This window comes from Anas platyrhynchos, chromosome 1, assembly GCF_047663525.1.
Source record: "Anas platyrhynchos isolate ZD024472 breed Pekin duck chromosome 1, IASCAAS_PekinDuck_T2T, whole genome shotgun sequence".
NCBI classification, from domain to species: domain Eukaryota; kingdom Metazoa; phylum Chordata; class Aves; order Anseriformes; family Anatidae; genus Anas; species Anas platyrhynchos.
In genome coordinates, this window is record NC_092587.1 from 207,365,136 (window position 1) to 207,381,726 (window position 16,591).

Sequence of the window (16,591 nt, forward strand, 5' to 3'; positions counted from 1 at the left end):
ACACTCTCCTTCTGTGCACCATGCTACATCCCCACATGTGCCTGCACCCCCCTCAGCCCCCACATTCCCAGTGTTTCTGCTGCCCACCCTGCATCCTCCCAGGCCCTCACCAGTGCTGGGGTTAAGGTGGAAGCGGCCATCACTGTTGCCTGCTCGTAACGAGTAGCTCACTCGCCCATTCTCTCCCAAATCGTTGTCCTGGGCCACCACGTGCAGAGCCACGAACCCAGTTGGCTGATCCTCCATGACGCTGACAGCAGCAGGTGACAGAAACACGGGCGCATTGTCATTCTCGTCAGTCACAAACACACGGGCCGTCACAGCTGCCGAGCGGCGCTGACTGACATTGCGTGCCTGGTCTGTGGCCTCCACCACCAAGAGGAAGGAGGCAGCAGCCTCCCGGTCAAGGCCCTGGCGAAGGGTCAGCAGTCCCGATCGGCTGTCAAGTTGGAATGGGGCCCCAGGGGGCTCCTGGCGCAGCAGGGCATAGCGCACCTGGCTGTTGGGGCCCACGCCATCCCCATCCAGCGCCTGGAAGGTGAAGATGGACGAACCAGCCTGCACGTTCTCTGGCACCACAATGGTGATGGGGTCTTCAGGGAAGGTGGGTGCCTGGTCATTGCAGTCCTGCACATGGATCTGTACCAGCACCAGTCGGCTGGAAGGATAGCCATGCTGTGTGTCCTCAGCACTCACCTGAAGCATGTGCCGTGCCCCAGCTTCATAATCCAGCTCCTGGGCAGCGTAGATCTCCCCTGTCACACTGTCAACAACAAAGGTGCCATCCCCACCACCTCCTACCACTGTGTAGGTCAGCTGTCCTCGTGCAGGGGCATCTGGGGGTGCCACTGAGCCAATCACAGACCCTGGCTTGACCCCCTCGAGAGGGTGCAGTGTCAGCACGGTGGCATCGGGCCGTGGCAGCACACGGGAGGATGGCAGCACCTGAGAGGAGAGGCAGTAGTCAGGGGTGCATACCAGGATCTTACATGTTGGGGAGGCAGGGTGGGGAGGGGGGCTCTTGGGGAGCCAGTGGACATGGGGCTTGAGGAGTGCAGGTGTATGAAGGCAAGGTCACAGGTCTTGTGGCCTAACAGATGAGTAACAACTTGAAAAACATGCTGAGAAGGAGCACAGGTTTGACAGGATGAAAGACAAGCTTCACCGGAGGAACTAGAGTAGGTAAGGACAGACAGAGCTGCTGAATGAGCAGAGAAGGCTCAGGTATATCAATGTATATAAATATCCGAAGAGAGGGTGTATGGAAGATGGAGCCAGGCTCTTTTCTGTGGCACCCAGTGATGAGAGAGGAGGCACTGGGCACAAGGCTGTGAATGTTGTCTACCCTCCAGTTGGAGGCTGGTCACAAGTTGCATCCCTCTTGGCTCAGTATTAGGGCCAGTTCTTTTTAGTAACTTTATCAATGGTCTGGACAAGGGGAGTAAGTGTACCTTCAGTAAGTTTGCAGGTGACACAGAGTTGGGCAGGAGTGTTGATCTGCTCATGGGCAGGAAAGCTTTACAGCAAGATCTGGATAGTCTGGATTGATGAGGCGAAGACAACTGTATGAAGTTCAACAAGGTTAAGTGCTGGGTCCTACCACCCTATGGGTCACAAAAAAACATGCAATGCTACAGGCTTGAGGAAGGCTGGAGAAAAGCTGCCTGTCAGAAAGGAACCTGGGGGTATTGGTTGACAGCAGGCCCAACATGAGTCAGCAGTGTGCTCAGGTGGCCAAGAAGGCCAATGACATCCTGGCTTGTATCAGAAATAATGTGGCCAGCAGGACTAGGGAAGTGATTGTCCCTCTGTATTCAGCTCTGGTGAGGCCACATTGAGTTCAGCTTGGGGCCCGTCACTACAAGAAAGACATTAGGGTGCTGGAGCATGTCCAAAGAAAGGCAACGAAGGTAGCGAAGGATCTAGAGAACAAATCTTATGAGGAATGGCTGAGGGAACTGGGGTTATTTAGCCTAGAGAAAAGGAGGCTCAGAGGAAACCTTACCGCTCTCAACAACTACCTCAAAGGAGGTTGTAGTGTGGGGGGTCAATCTCTTCCCCCAAGTAACAAGCAACAGGAAATAGGAAATGACCTCAAGTTGCACCAGTGTAGGTTTAGATTAGATAATAATACTAGATTAATACTAATACTAGAGTAATTAAATTATTTAAATTAATTAATTAAATTACTAGATTAATACTAATACTAGATTTTTTAAAGAAAAAAATCTTCACTGAAAAGGTGGTTAGACAATGGAAGAGGCTGCCAAGGGAGGTGGTGGAGTCTCCATCCATGGAGATCTTCTAAAGCCACCTGGATGTGGTTGTTGGCAAGTGGCTCTGGGTGGCCCTGCTGGAGCAGGCGGGGGTTGGACCAGATAACTCCAGCCTCAGCCACGCTGTGATTCTGTGACTGGGTTAGACACTGTAATAGAAACAGATGCCAGCAGAAACAATTCTGCAAAACATAATCAAGAGTGGGCAAGAAGAGAAGTAACGCTCATTCAGATGAGAGGTGCAGAGAAGAAAGACAACCTAGTGTGATCTGAAGATAAATAAATACTATTACTGCTTTTATTAAAGATTGTGAAGTTAATTCAGGGATGATGTACACTTGTGGATGGGAGTGAGAGAAAGTAATTGTGTCATCTGAAGGGAAAACATGTTGAAGAACTCAGTGCACTCCTGTCAAGGAGTTGGGGAAAAATAAAGTCCAGCAAAACTGTCAACTCAGAGGAGTATCAGAACTAGTGACTGCCAAGCAAATAGCTACATTATGGGCATGCAAACTAGCACTTCAGGGACAAAAAGCGTGTCAGCCTGGTCTCAGCACTTTGAAGGCCAAGGAACTTGAAAAACAAGAACAGTTAGACATGGCATAAAAAGGAAATAGTTTTAAAATGTATTGCAGAATGGCTAAAGGCAGATGTGCCAGGCTAACACAGTACTTCTCAAACACAAAGGAAACACAGTAGATCTAATTTAATATAATAATAAAAGAAAGCTGTGTACGTTAAAGGTTTGCTGACAGAGTTAGAGGGCACTGCCAGTACAGAGAAAGAACAGAACATCAAACGAAGAGAGTCAAGTGACCATGGGAACTGCAACAATGGGGACAGGATGTGAAATGGTGTACTGTGAAAGTGCATTGACTGGGGGGGGAAACAGAGTCTCTGCTGTAAAATTAAATTCATTACTAACAACAGAGAAAGGACTCAGCTATCTGAGCCAACACGCCAGACGGTGAGTGCAAAAGCTATGCATACATGAAGAAATTCCTGTACATCAGGAGAAATGTTTTCAGTAGATGCTGGGAAGAATTAATGCCTCTGGGCAGGGGACTTCTAAGGTTGTCTCTGCAACAACATGTGTAGGACTGGGATGGCTGTCCCAGTCTGCAGAAGAAAAATGTTTACTACTAATGCTGATGCTGACCACTTTACGAATGAGAGCATTTATGAATGAGTGGCAGCTAGTCTCTTCCCATCCCATGTTCTCCACCACCATGGTGGGGCTGGAGCAACAGTTGAGCAAGGGCAGAGGGTGCCCTGGGATGAAGGTGGTGGAGGGCAAGAAGGATATGGAGGAAGGCTGCCAAGTAGCAGAATGGTGTCCTCCGAGAGATGAGCAAGGGGTGGATGGTACAGGAACGAGAGCAGCTGGGGTGTTGGATACCTGAATGCGGATGATGGCCGAGGTACTGCGGGGCACCGTGCCCCGGTCACTGGCTGTCACAGTGAAGATATACTCAGCACGGTCAGACCGGCGTAGCACTGTGGCAGTCCGCAGCTCTCCAGTGGCCACATGCAGTGTGAAGCGCTCTGCCCAGGCTCCTGCAGAGAGAAGGTGAAATGCTGCAGGGAGAGGCAGAGGAGGGAGGGGCAGAGAACATGCTGGGATGGAGGAAGGACTGTGGCCTGACAGGTCTGGGGCAGTGGTCACCCATCTGCCCACAAGGGTCATGGCTGCACGACAGAGAACAGTGCCAGGTAGCCAGGTCAGCAGCTCCTACCTATTAGTGAGTAGGTGATGGTCCCATTCTCACCCTCGTCAGGGTCCTTGGCCTGGAGGGAGGCAACAAGAAGTCCCGACGGCTTCTCTTCCAACACCTGCAGCACAGCCCAGAGAGCAGCTGAGTGTCACAGAGCCATTCCGACCGACCCCAAGCACAGCATCTGTGTCTTCCTACACCCATCCTGCACCTTGCCCAGGGCACAGCCCCCCATCCAAGACCTGAGTCTGCACAACATGGGGAAGTTTGCAGCCAAGCAGACAGACAGAGGTCCTGCCCTGCCATCCCCCTGTGCCGCCCAGCTTAACGCAGCTCAGCAGCCTTGGCACATGTTGCAGCAGTGAGCTGCAGGGTGATGGAGGGACACCACCAAAGTTACACCCAAGGCCTCTGCAGCAAAGAAAACCCCCTCTACGCCCATTTGACCCCTTTGGAGGGGAATAGAAATGTTCGAGCTCTAACTAGTGCAGAGGCCACTCACACTGGCAATGGAAAGGGTCCCCTCAATTCCCACCAGCCAGCCCAGGGCAGTTCATGATCAATGGAAATGCATCAGGCAGTTCTTCCTGCATCCAAACACTCCAACTCCTGGGGCTTTTCCCTTCTCTCCTTTTCTTCTAGTTAGCACTACTGACTGGCTGTCTGCAGGCACTTAAGACTACCATTCTGTGCCAGTGCGTCACAGTACCTATAAGGCATGAATTATGCACATCCTCAGCTAACACTACACTCTGCTTCCTGACAGAGGCCACACGTAACAGCATTGCATGGAAACTCCTAGAATCATAGAATCATAGAATATCCCAAGTTGGAAGGGACCTGTAAGGATCATCAAGTCCAACTCCTGGCACCATGCAGGTCTAACCCCCCAATATTCAGACCATATGACTAAGAGCACAGGCTCCTTTAGTGGATACTCACTCCTTTCGTGGATAGTTATGGAAACAGACACATCCCCATTACTGTCCCTCACCATCCATCAGTGTTAGGGGTACCCTCAGCAAACAACCCACACCTGCTGGCAGACCTGTCTCTCCTCCAGTGGTGACTATTTGCACCCATAAACACCTCAACAGTAGAGCAGGCAGCCCACTTAGCACAGATTCTGTGATCTCTTTCTCACCAATATGATGCTGTCACAGACCAAATTCACATCCTACAGCACAAATCATCCTCACAGACCCAGCTGTGCTCTCTGATCTCTGTGTGGTACCGCTTCAATGCATGCATACACAGGACAAACGCAATCCAAGAAAGAGTCCAAGGAAAGAGTCTGCAAGCTTTTGAGAGGAGGCAAGTGTTAATGTTGTTGCACAAGCTGCTGGCACCACGCTGGTGGCGCTCACAGAAGGAGAGCGGGGGCGGAGGGGGACAACAACCAGAGGAGCTGGACTTGTTTAGCTGGGCCAAACAGTGATGTGACTGCACTCTGTAAACATAGAGGAAAGGGGAGGGAAATTCCAAGGAGAGAGAGAAGCAATTTAAGCAAAAACACAATATTGGCACAAGAACAAATGAGTATAAAGTGGTCAGAAATTAGTTTAGGCTGGAAATTAAGAGATGGTTTCTAACTACCAGATCAAGGAATCTGGAACAGCATTTTACAGCAGTGGTGGAGGCAAAGGACCTTCTAAATATAGCTCAGCTGTTTATGAAAAGGACTATCTATGTGGACACCTCTGAGCAGGGCCATGCTTAGGAGGCCCCTTCCAAGCCCTTCTCTGTAACAAGTTGGGACAGGGCTTGCCCCCATACTGTTCATAATCACCTTCGAAGATACAAGGGGCTCCAACTTCATGCACATGGTCACACTGCCCTTCCACCAGAAATCAAACTCCACTTGAGGAAAGCAGTGACTCAGTGGGTGAGTTAAAAAAGCAGCATCCACACAGGCTCCATTACAAATGACATTTCAGGTGCACAAACAGAGAAATAAATAGCAATAGAAGTGGTTCTGCCTCTGAAAAAACCTCCACCTTAGTAAAATTACCACCAGGCAGGCTTGTCCAGGTCAGATGTCCACCCTCCAAGACGGCTGTTGCAAATACCAACCTGGTCCAAAGAGAACTGTCTCAGCGAGAGGCACAACTCAAACAGTGGCTGGCAGTGCATAGAGAAGATGCAAGAAGTAGGGTACGTATGGAATAATTCTCCTGTGAAACCTTCCCAGCTTCCAACAGTCTGTGTCTAAGTCACTTCCTCAGCCACAGATCATATTTTTGTTCAACAGCCTTTGCTGGATTTTTTTCTTTCCATGAATTCATCTACTTTTGAACCCATGCAACTTTTGGCAATGATTTCACATTTTAATTATGTTCTGCATGAAAAAGTACTGCCTTTGTTTATTTTAAACCTGCTGCCCGGTCATTTCCTGAAGCTGCCTAGTTTTTGTATTGTGAAAAGTGCAACCTCTAATTTCCCCATGACTCGCTCTGTGCCACTCAATGCACACCTCTGTCATATTCCTGCAGTATCTGTCATGCCAAAGAATGTTCAAGTATTTTCTCTCTGCATGGAAGCCATTATCTTCTAGAGATCACATTAACACTCTTTTCTGAGCCTTTTGCAGCACTACTGCTTATTCAATGGAATGACTATAATACACGTAACTGCTTGAGAGAGTCCAGCACAGAGCCACAAGGATGATTAAGGGAGTGGAGCATCTTCCTTACGAGGAAAGTCTGGGGGAGCTGGGTCTCTTTAGCTTGGAGAAGAGGACACAGGAGTGACCTTATTAACGTTTATAAATATGTAAAGGGTGAGTGTCAAGAGGCTCTTCTTGGTGACACCCGATGACAGGACAAGGGGCAATGGGTGTAAGCTGGAACATAGGAGGTCCCGCTTAAATGTGAAACAAAAATTTTTCACGGTGAGGGTGACAGAACACTGGAACAGGCTGCCCAAGGGGCTTGTGAAGTCTTCTTCTCTGGAGACATTCAAAACCTGCCCGGACATATTCCTGTGTGACATGATTTAGGTGTTCCTGTTCCAACAGGGGGACTGGACTAGATGATCTTTCAAGGTCCCTTCCAATCCCTAACGTTCTGTGATTCAGTGATTCTGTGAAGGCACAATAGAATGTACACAGAATTGAGATGAGTTTTTCTCTCAGTCTCTGTTCCTTTTCTAATAAAATACAGCATTTGATTCACCTTTTTGACTGCTGCTGAGTCCTGAGCCGATATTTTCACAAAGCATTTACAGCGATACTTCGATCTTCTTCCTAGACTTCAGTTGCCTTTTCAGAGCCCATCACTATGTAAGTGAAATTCATATTGCTTTTTGCCATGTATATTAGCACTTTCTACTTAGCAACAATGAATGCCATCTCCCATCTTTCCTCTCATTGCATTTACCTGCCCTCAGAACTCCAAGGCTGACACCTCAGCCTTGCTGTGTCTCCTCAAGGATGCACATGCTTTTGTGGTACCTTCGCAAGAGAAGAGACCTGAGCTCCAGCAGAACACTCCCATTGTTTCATGGCCCAGACGATGGAATCCACTGCAGCACACTTGTGCTGCTGGTGTCCCCACACATAAGCAAGGACATTTAGCAGACTGCAGAGAGTGCTAGCAATGCCATTCTGCAGAGCCTGTTCTATTACACCCAGCAGTGTAATGGCCAGCTGGCCCTGGCCTGCAGGAGTGACCCAAAGGCCAGTGCTCAGAGAGAGCATGAGACTAACTTTGCCTTCCCTTCCTCCACCAAGCCCTGAGAGATGCTATCATACAGTCCATGCCTTCCCAGACAGATCTGCAAGCTGTGTCAGATGGACAGGCACAAGAAAGTCTGGGCAAGGGGAGCTGTGGATGGAGCAGGAAGGGAAGCAGTAACCATCAGGGCAGGCCTGACCAGAGCTGTAGCACCTCAGGCCATGTCAATGGCCTCCCAGCTGCAGCAGCGACCTGCCAGCACAGCCTGGCCCTGGCAGGACCTGCAACACAGGAAAGGCTCCCATCACCAGGATGTTTAAAACCCAGTGGGACACAAGTGGCTTTGAGCAGGCTGCCTGAAGTGCTGTAAGGATGCAGTGCAAGTGTATCCTTTCAGTTGTAGGTGTTCCCCATTCCATACAGAATGAGGACAGGGTCTACATCCCCCACCCTGCCCTCCATCACTGCTGGTGTCCTGGCCACAGAAGCTGCTCCAGAGGGGCCACAGCAGAGCAGGGCTGGGAGATGAGGTCTGGTCCTTACCACTTTTCTTCAGCAGCACAGACATAGCTCAGTCCACAGCACACTGGGAGCATGGGTGACCACAGCCACCAGGCCATACTGAGAGGGAAAGCTGGGTTGGAGCCCATCACAGATTCTCAACAACCTGGGCAGTGCTTTCTTGACCTCCCAGAAACCTCAGTGGCTACGCTGAAAGTCCTGAGACCCAGAAGATAAATGCACCCCATGCCTGCCTGCTTGTGAGCGTTTTACTCCTGGGTCTGCTGGCTCAGGTTTGGGGCTCCCCTTCACCTTTCCTCCTTGCAAGCAGCTGTGAGCCAAGACCTTCTGCCTGCTGCTCAGTCCTATTGGCACCAGAGCCCTTTGCAGTCCCCACTCTGTGTACAAGGAGGCCTCTATTTCCCAAGGGCATGCCCATCTTAGCACATCTCCCTCAGATTTGCCAGACTGCCCTGGCTGCTGCATGGGTGCAACCTGTGACTGCTCTCCCACCCTGAGACTCTGCTGTGTGCCCTTCCCCTACCTGCCCCCAAGCCCAAAGGCTACCATGCTGCTGCCCCACTAGGACCTGAGCCTGCTGCACCTACCTGCACAGGCAGTTCCTGACCACTGGCCACATGAAGGAAAGCAGGAGTGTTGTCATTTTCATCCAGGACAGTGACATAGATGGTTCCTGTGGCACTACGGGGTGGTGCTCCTCCATCCTGCACAATCACCAACAGTTGGTAGCTGGACTGCTGCTCGCGGTCTAGGCTGTGCTTGGTGCTGAGCTCCCCTGTGAGGGAGAAATCCTCTTTAGAGAAGGGCCTGTGCTCAAGTGTGTTGCTGGGGAGCCCAGCACTGCAGGGGTAGGAAGATGATTAATTTGTTGTGATACTGGCCTGGCCTGCATCACTTTTGACCTGCCCTGGGTATTTTCCCCAGCCAGCCCCAGCCCAAGAAACTAGGGGGACTCTCACCTGTCTGTGTGTGGATAAGGAAGTTGGGCTCATGCTGAAGCAGACGGTAGGTGAGACGGCTATTCTGTCCAGCATCCCGGTCACTTGCCATCACCCTTCCCACACTGCTACCAGGAGCCTGATTCTCAGGAACAGTGAAGAAGTAACGCTCCTCACTCAGCCGAGGGCTGTTGTCATTCTCATCAGTGATGCTGATTCGTACAGTGCTGGTGCCTGTTTTCCGGGCTTCCCCCCCTGTGGCACTGCCTCCTGCCGATGCCAGCACTGTGAGCACATACAGGTCCCGTGTCTCCCGGTCCAGGGCACTTTTGACATACAGCCAACCACTCTCAGGCATGATGCCAAAGCTGGCAGCATCCCCATCTGCACGCAAATGGTAGGTAAGGGTCATGGCTTCTGCATCACGTGCCAGGGCCCGCACCTGCAGGAAGCGAGTGGAGACAGGCACACCTTCCCGCACCTCCACACGATAGGTGAGTGTGTCAAAGATGGGTCCATTGTCATGCTCAGCTTGCACATGCACCAGGAGTGTGAAGGTGGAGCTGAGCTGGGGAACTCCACTGTCTCGGGCCACAATGGCCAGCCTGTACGCTGCGCTGGCTTCATACTGCAGTGCCCCGACCAGTCGCACTGTCCCTGTTGAGCGCTCAACACTGAAGGTGCCATCACCTCCTGACACCAGCTCAAAGTTCACCTGACCATTGGCACCACTGTCACGGTCCTCAGCCTGCAAAGTGTACACTGTAGTCCCAGGCTCTGTGGCTTCTGGCAGCAGAATGGAGTCAGAGCTGGCTGGGAACACTGGTGCATTGTCATTCACATCTGACACAGAGATTTTCACACGGGTGTTGCTATAGGCAGGGGGTGAACCACTTCGGGCCTGGACATCTAGAATGAGGACTGCCTGAGACTCATGATCAAGAGGCAGGCTGGTGCGGAGCTGCCCAGATCCAGAGTCAATGGAAAAATAGCCATGAGGATCCCCCGAGGAGATGGAATAAAAGATGTCATCGGCATGACCTGCAGATAGGGAAATGAAGACAGGAGGAATGATTTGTGTACCTGGCCCACCTCCTCAGCCTGCTACAGACAGCAGCAGGGCTGGACATTGCTGTTTAGGGCAGACTCTGGTCCGGAGATATAGAGCAGCACTGTGCATGTTTGTGTGCACGGTGTGTGTGTACACAAAGCATGTTTGACAGCGAGTACTGGAACAGAATGACAATCTTGGGGTGCACATTCAGATGTGCATGCCTTTGAGCATGCATGGAGCTCCCAGAATGGGGTTGCTCTCTGAGGAAGTGTGATACCAGACTTTCAAAACAATGCAGGAACAGCGGAAAGTGACTGCATATAAAAGTGCCAGGCCCATACCTGGAGGATTCTGGGCACGGACAGCCCCCACGTTGGTGCCCTGCAAAATGTCCTCAGGCACTGTGAAGAAGTACTGGGCTTGCTCAAAGATGGGGGGCGAGACTGTGCCCTCTACGATGCTGATGTTCACTCGGGCATTTGGCTGTGCCTGTAGGCCTCCTCCATCTTGTGCAGAGATCACCAGCTGCACCAGGGTGTTGGCTTTACCACTCAGGGACCATGAGAGGGAGATGACACCTAGGGAATAAAGACGTTCAGAGGGCACTAAGCCTGCACCCCTACATCATGTGGCACCAGAGCAACAGGACAAACTACAAGCTTGAAATTTGTAGAATCATAGAACGGTGCTTGGGTTGGAAGGGACCTTAAAGATCATATAGTCCCAACACCCATGCCATGGGCAGGGATGCCACCAGCTAGATCAGATTGATCTGGAAATGAGAAACCTAAAAGGGTAGCAAACAGTGTGTGCCTCAAGGCAACTTGCCATGGAAGAATTGGAGTAAATAGGAACCCTGATGGGAAAAGATCCCCAAATTCTCCCTTCTCAGCCTCATGTCTAGTCCTGAGCTAAGCAGCAATGAAGGCTGTGACAAGTAAGACAGAGAGCAGGTCTTGGGAGAGGGGAAGGAGGGAACAGAACTTCTGATGTGGGGGCACAGGGCAATGGTCAGGGTGCAGCAGTGGCAGGTGGGATCTGGGCTGTGAGTAGGCTCCTGAGGAAATGTAGAACTGCAGAACCTTCCAAGACAAATCCTACAAAGGAGGTGGGCCTGCATTAGGATGGCCAGTAGGCCTGTTCTCATCCCAGCCAAATTTTGGCAACCTGGGGACCAATGTGGGCAGACCCTGATGCCTCTGCCAAGCACAGGACACCACCCTGTCCCACTGAGGGCCCTGGCACCATATACCCATGCACACACCTCCCCAGCAGAAACTGGTCTGACTTTGGTGGCCAAAGAAGGCAAGAGACAAGACAGGCAATGAGAAAGGTTGGACTGTGTGGCTAATAGCGTTATGAGGGAAGAGAGTAAATTGATCAGGGGAGAGGAGGCAACTGGGCAGGGACAAGAAACTAAGCAGGATAAAGCTTGATGAGACAAAACAAGCAGCATGCAGGAGGAAAGGTGCACTGAGTTCGGGATGACAATGAAAATGAGGAAGAAAAAGGGGACAAATAAAGAAGAGAGCAGGGAACAGAACCAAGGAGTCAGAGATTGAGTCTCAGAATGGGCAGCTGGGAGATCAAGACACTGGGACAAGGAAGAAATATCCAGGAGAGGAACAGACATATTCTGGTGGCAGCCTGAATTGCTGAGTTGGCCAAACAGAAACATTCAGAATGACTTTCACATCTTCCCACATCCCACTGCTCTGGCTGATGCTTCCTCTGGCTGGCCCTGAGCTCTCTCACCTGTGTCCTTGTTGATAGAGAAGAGAGGGGGTGAGTTCCCCAAGACAATGCGGTAGGTCACTTTCCCATGCAGACCTTCATCCTTGTCATGGGCAGTAACACGCAGCACAGCTGTACCCGGCATGCTCTGTGTGCTAATGCTGGCAGCATACTCTAGCGGGTAGAACACTGGCCGATTGTCGTTTATGTCCTCCAGGAAAACCTTCACATACACCATGGAGTTCAAGCCACCCTGTGGAAAAAAAACAGATCAGAGATGGGGCAAACAGCAGGGGCGAGGACAATTGTATCCCCTGCACAGTGCTGCGACAGCAGCATTGCATCCCCATTGGCATCTGCAGCACTCACCCCATCAACAGCAGTGATGGTGAAATCATAGGCAGACGTGCCCTCATCACGGTCCAGAGGCTGCACCGTACACAGTTGCCCCGTGTTCTTGTCGATGCTGAACTGTGTGGGGACCACACTGCCGATGCCAGAACCAACAGAGTAGGAAAGGGAGCCAAAGAGGCCGCTGTCAGCATCGGTGGCTGTCACCTGGATAGGAGAAGGCACTACTTAAGCAGGGCAGCACTATTGAGACCACCAGCCTAAGCAGACAGACCCAGCCCACCACTTTCATAACCCATTACTGTCCTCTACTCCACAGCCCACAATTATTGCACAGCCCTCAAAGGTGGCCACAGCAAAGCATTCTGACTGTTAGTGACTCACTCCTGACATCCTTGTCCCAGACAAGATGACTTCCTCTGCAGCATTCTCTGAAGGAGGACAGGTCCTGCAGGGTCACACATATTCAGGTGGTGCCCTAGGCAGTGGCAGGCAGAAGCAGGCACCCCAGGGTCAGCCTACACTGGCACTTCCCAGGAGGGGACACAGGGCTGGGGAGCACTGCATTGCAGACTCGCAAGAGCTGCACCATGCTTGCTGTCTACAGCGCTGCCATGGGTGCCTGCATGCCAGAGGTGGCTTGTTCCAGGTAAAACCTTTCTTGCAACCCTAGGGCAACATCCACTGCCCAGGTCTACAGACTTCCCTTAGCAAAGAAAAAGGCTGTACAGGGGGAGGATGGGGGTGCAAAAAGGTGCAGAGATGCCAAAGATCTAGCAGACAAGCATCCCTCCTGCACCCAGCTTGATCGGCCATCCAGAGACAACCCACACTCATGCAGCAGCTGGCCTTGGCCCTCTGCTCTTTCTCTTCTGCAAGGACACTTAAGACAAGCTGAGAAGCAAACCAGACCCTCCTTACCCATGTCCCAGGCTCTGCCCCACTGTCAGAGCTCTGTGCCTGGCAGCCCTGGGCTTTGAGAAGAATGCCTGGGGGTGGCATTGCCCTCTGACAGCTGGACCTACCAGACCCCGTGGCACAAGCTTTACATTAGCATCTACGGACACAGCAGGAAGATTAAAACTGCTCCCTGTCTGCAAGGTCCTGCTCCACCTCTGTCTCTTTGCAGCTCAGCTCAGTAGAAAACAGCTTCTTCCCCCTGACCGCAGCATCACTGCCCACGGCTCTTTCACCAGCTGGGAGCTCGGTGTGGAGAACAAAGCTGGAGGACGGAGCCAGGAGGGAGGCAGCTGGGCCAGGCCCGGGTGAAGTGGAGTTCAGGCCTCGTCAGCCACAGCTCCTCCCAGCAGCAGCGCTGGGGCCTCGGCTCCCGTGAGCGAGAAGCACAGGAACGTTGCATGCGCGCCAAGGAAAGGGCCCAGCTGGGGGCTGCAAACAGCTCCTTCCTACGGGCAGGGCCCCCAACCTGAGCTACCACCAGATCCTCAGAGATGGACGAACAACCAGAGTGAGACCAGAGACTGCTGGGCCAGGGAAGAAGGAATAAAGTAGGAAAAGGTAGGACCTCATTATGCTCTCACCACAGAAGGGGAGGCAGCACCTGAGGGAGCCCCTTGCTGGTTCTCCTGCCTGACATCCACAGCCCCTCCCCCAGGGAGGGGAGGCAGCACCTGTGACACTCCCCCGCCAGCCCTCCTGCCCCAAGGCCTGTGGGCCTTTTCCAAGGGGACGCCAAGGAAGAGAAGCTGAGTTCACATCGACAACAAGCACAGTGCTCCCTTCAGAGGAGATCTGCTCCCCTACCATACAGCAGCTGCTGGAAGAAGTGCCATAGAACAAGATCTCCCTCACTGCTCCAGATGCAGAGCACTCAGAGACATAGGTGCCATGACAGCAGCCCGGGGAACTGGCCCCACCTGCCTCCTGCTCTGTTCAAACTCCTCCCTCCATCCTGCCTCAGCTCCCTTTGCTGTGTTCTCCTTGCTCCTGCAGTAGCAACAGCATCTTGGACATGCCAGGAGCTCCTGGCTTGAGGAAGCTTTGGCTCAGGGGTTCAGAGCAGGGCATGGCTGGCTGCAGAGGGCTCATGAAGTAGGCTGGGATGGGGCCACTGAGTGGAAATGGTCACTGTGTGCAGCACAGGCTGAGTATCTGGTTGGCAGGGCCACAGGTGAGATGCAGCATGAGGGTCACAAGTCTGGATGCGACTACTATAAACCTGCATCATTCAGATCAGAATCCATCTAGAGCCCCAGATATCAAGCTGAGGCTGTCAGGGAGCAACAGGAGGGTGTTAAGTCAGAGACCTAATGATAAAGACAGATAGCAGTTGGAGTTGTTCATATTAGAGTATGAATCTGACCTGTCATAAGACAGACACCTACAGGGGAAGTTATCTGGAACTCCAGCTTTCTGCCACAGGAGCTGGGTCGGGTTTTGGGAACAGGGGAGAAACAGGTGAGCTCTCACTATCGTACAATACAGTATCATCTCCCTGCCTGCTCCCCAGTACCCAGTGCCATCTCCCTGCAGGAATGCCTGATGGAGCCAAGAGTCTGGCAACAGACACAAACCTAGCTGTACAGCCAGTGCAAGGGATCCTGAGAGAAGTTCCCTATTCATGTGTATCTATCACGCCACCTCCCTGTCCTGTTTTGATGGCCCCTCAAGAAGCAGGTAAGAGGTCTAGCACAAACAGTTTGTGCACAAGACCACTTAGTGTCCAAGAGAGGTTGTGTCACTGCTATACCAGCACTGTAGATTTGTGTCTGGTCCTTGTCTTACTTGGCGGTGTGGTGCTAAACCAAAGTCTAGAGAAAAGCCACAGGAACAGCAAACACATCTGAAGGAGCAGCGGAGCATGTTAGCTCAGTGTGGGGCTGCTGTACAATTCACATTGTGTCTGTCACTGTATGGAGAGGGCACAGGACTGTACCTAGTGGCCCCAGCCCAAGCCCTCCTTGCCTGCAGACCGCTGATGCCCTCTGCCTGCCTCCTGTGGGATGGGGCTGGCTGCTTGCCTTTAGCTAGCCCATGCTTGTGGGGCCTGACAGCCCCTGAAGGCCAGCACGATGCTGTCTCTGGTAGGGAGTGATGCTGCCTGGGCACTTCTCCAAGTGGCAGTGCAGTGTTTGATCAGCCACTAGGTATGGCAGACACCACAGTCCATCAGGCATGCACAGCTGGGATCCATGGCTGCAGACTGCAGAGCACAGGCAATCTGGGACGCTGCACATTTTTATCTGTGAGGTTAATTAACCACCAAAATGGCTCAGCAAGGCCTGTGGCAAATTCACCACTCCTGGAATTTTTTAAACCAAGTCTGGACATTTTTCTAGGAACTTTGCTAAAAGCTAATCCAGATCAGCCCCAGGCTCTCTATTTAGTGCCCACCCAAAATTTTGGAACAGCTGGATTTACTGTAACTTAGGAGGCTCCTGACTTTTGCCTGAGAAATTAGGAAAATGGGGTCAGCCTGTCTATGGGAGAGCCCTCCACTTGGGGTTGTGCAAGGGCTGCTGCTTGAACGTGTGTCTGCAGGAGTCAGACCTCTGAGCTTGAGTGGATCCTCTGCAGCAGCCCCGCCTCCGATTTTGAATATCCTGCAGAGCCAAGACTGGCTCTTCCCAGGAGGAGTTTATGTGGGAGGAGAAAGGAGAGGAGAAGGCTGCAGCTGGGAACAAGACACCTGCATGAACTTGCAGGGGCACTGTGTGAGTATGGGAAATACACTAACCTGCAGGATCACAACACCAATATGAGGTCCCTACATGAGCTCACAGGACCACTGCACTTTTGTCCAAGACACTTGCATGTCCCCATGTGCATAAAAGACACCTGCATAAGACACCTGCATGTGCTCAGAAGGTCGGCCTGAAGATACGAGACGTGGACAAAGCTGTGGGGTCACTTCACCTGTAGAGAACACCTGCACAAGCTTGCAGGATCACCATGGTTACACTAGGCACAATGTGTAGAGCCAAAGTGCATGCTGTGTTTCTGTCCAAGGCTACAGAATGTGCAGCTACAACCCTATATGCTAAGAAGAGATAGTGTTCCCTTCAGGTATTTACAGACACTGATGAGATTCCCAAGCTTTCTCTTCTCCGGGCTGTACAGTGCCAGCTCTCTCAACCTCTCCTCCTGTCAGAGATGGTACAGTCCCTTCAGCATCTTTATGTCCACCAGGCCCCCCAGGTCCGTTTCTGTCAGGCAGCATTCCACCTTGGGAGCTCCCAGCATGTCCTGGTGCCTGGACTTGTTCCTCCCCAGGGGCAGGACTTTGCACTTCTTGGTGAACTCCGTGACGTTTCTGTCATCCCATTCCTCCAGCCAGTCCAGGTCCCTCTGGAGGGCAGCACAACCC

General features: G+C 52.0%; 1 protein-coding gene across 4 annotated transcripts in view; it reads right to left on the reverse strand.

Moving 5' to 3' along the window:
• DCHS1 (dachsous cadherin-related 1) overlaps nt 1–16,591 on the reverse strand; it is an 80,646-nt gene that overhangs the window by 13,111 nt on the left and 50,944 nt on the right. For all 4 annotated transcript variants that reach the window (XM_038179036.2, XM_038179037.2, XM_027465901.3 and 1 more), the window contains 8 exons: nt 12,283–12,471; nt 11,935–12,166; nt 10,521–10,757; nt 9,147–10,166; nt 8,775–8,962; nt 4,013–4,109; nt 3,676–3,833; nt 111–945 (listed from right to left, as the gene is read on the reverse strand). In XM_038179036.2, the coding sequence (XP_038034964.1) occupies nt 111–945; nt 3,676–3,833; nt 4,013–4,109; nt 8,775–8,962; nt 9,147–10,166; nt 10,521–10,757; nt 11,935–12,166; nt 12,283–12,471 (2,956 nt within the window). The remainder of the gene's footprint in view (nt 1–110; nt 946–3,675; nt 3,834–4,012; nt 4,110–8,774; nt 8,963–9,146; nt 10,167–10,520; nt 10,758–11,934; nt 12,167–12,282; nt 12,472–16,591) is intronic.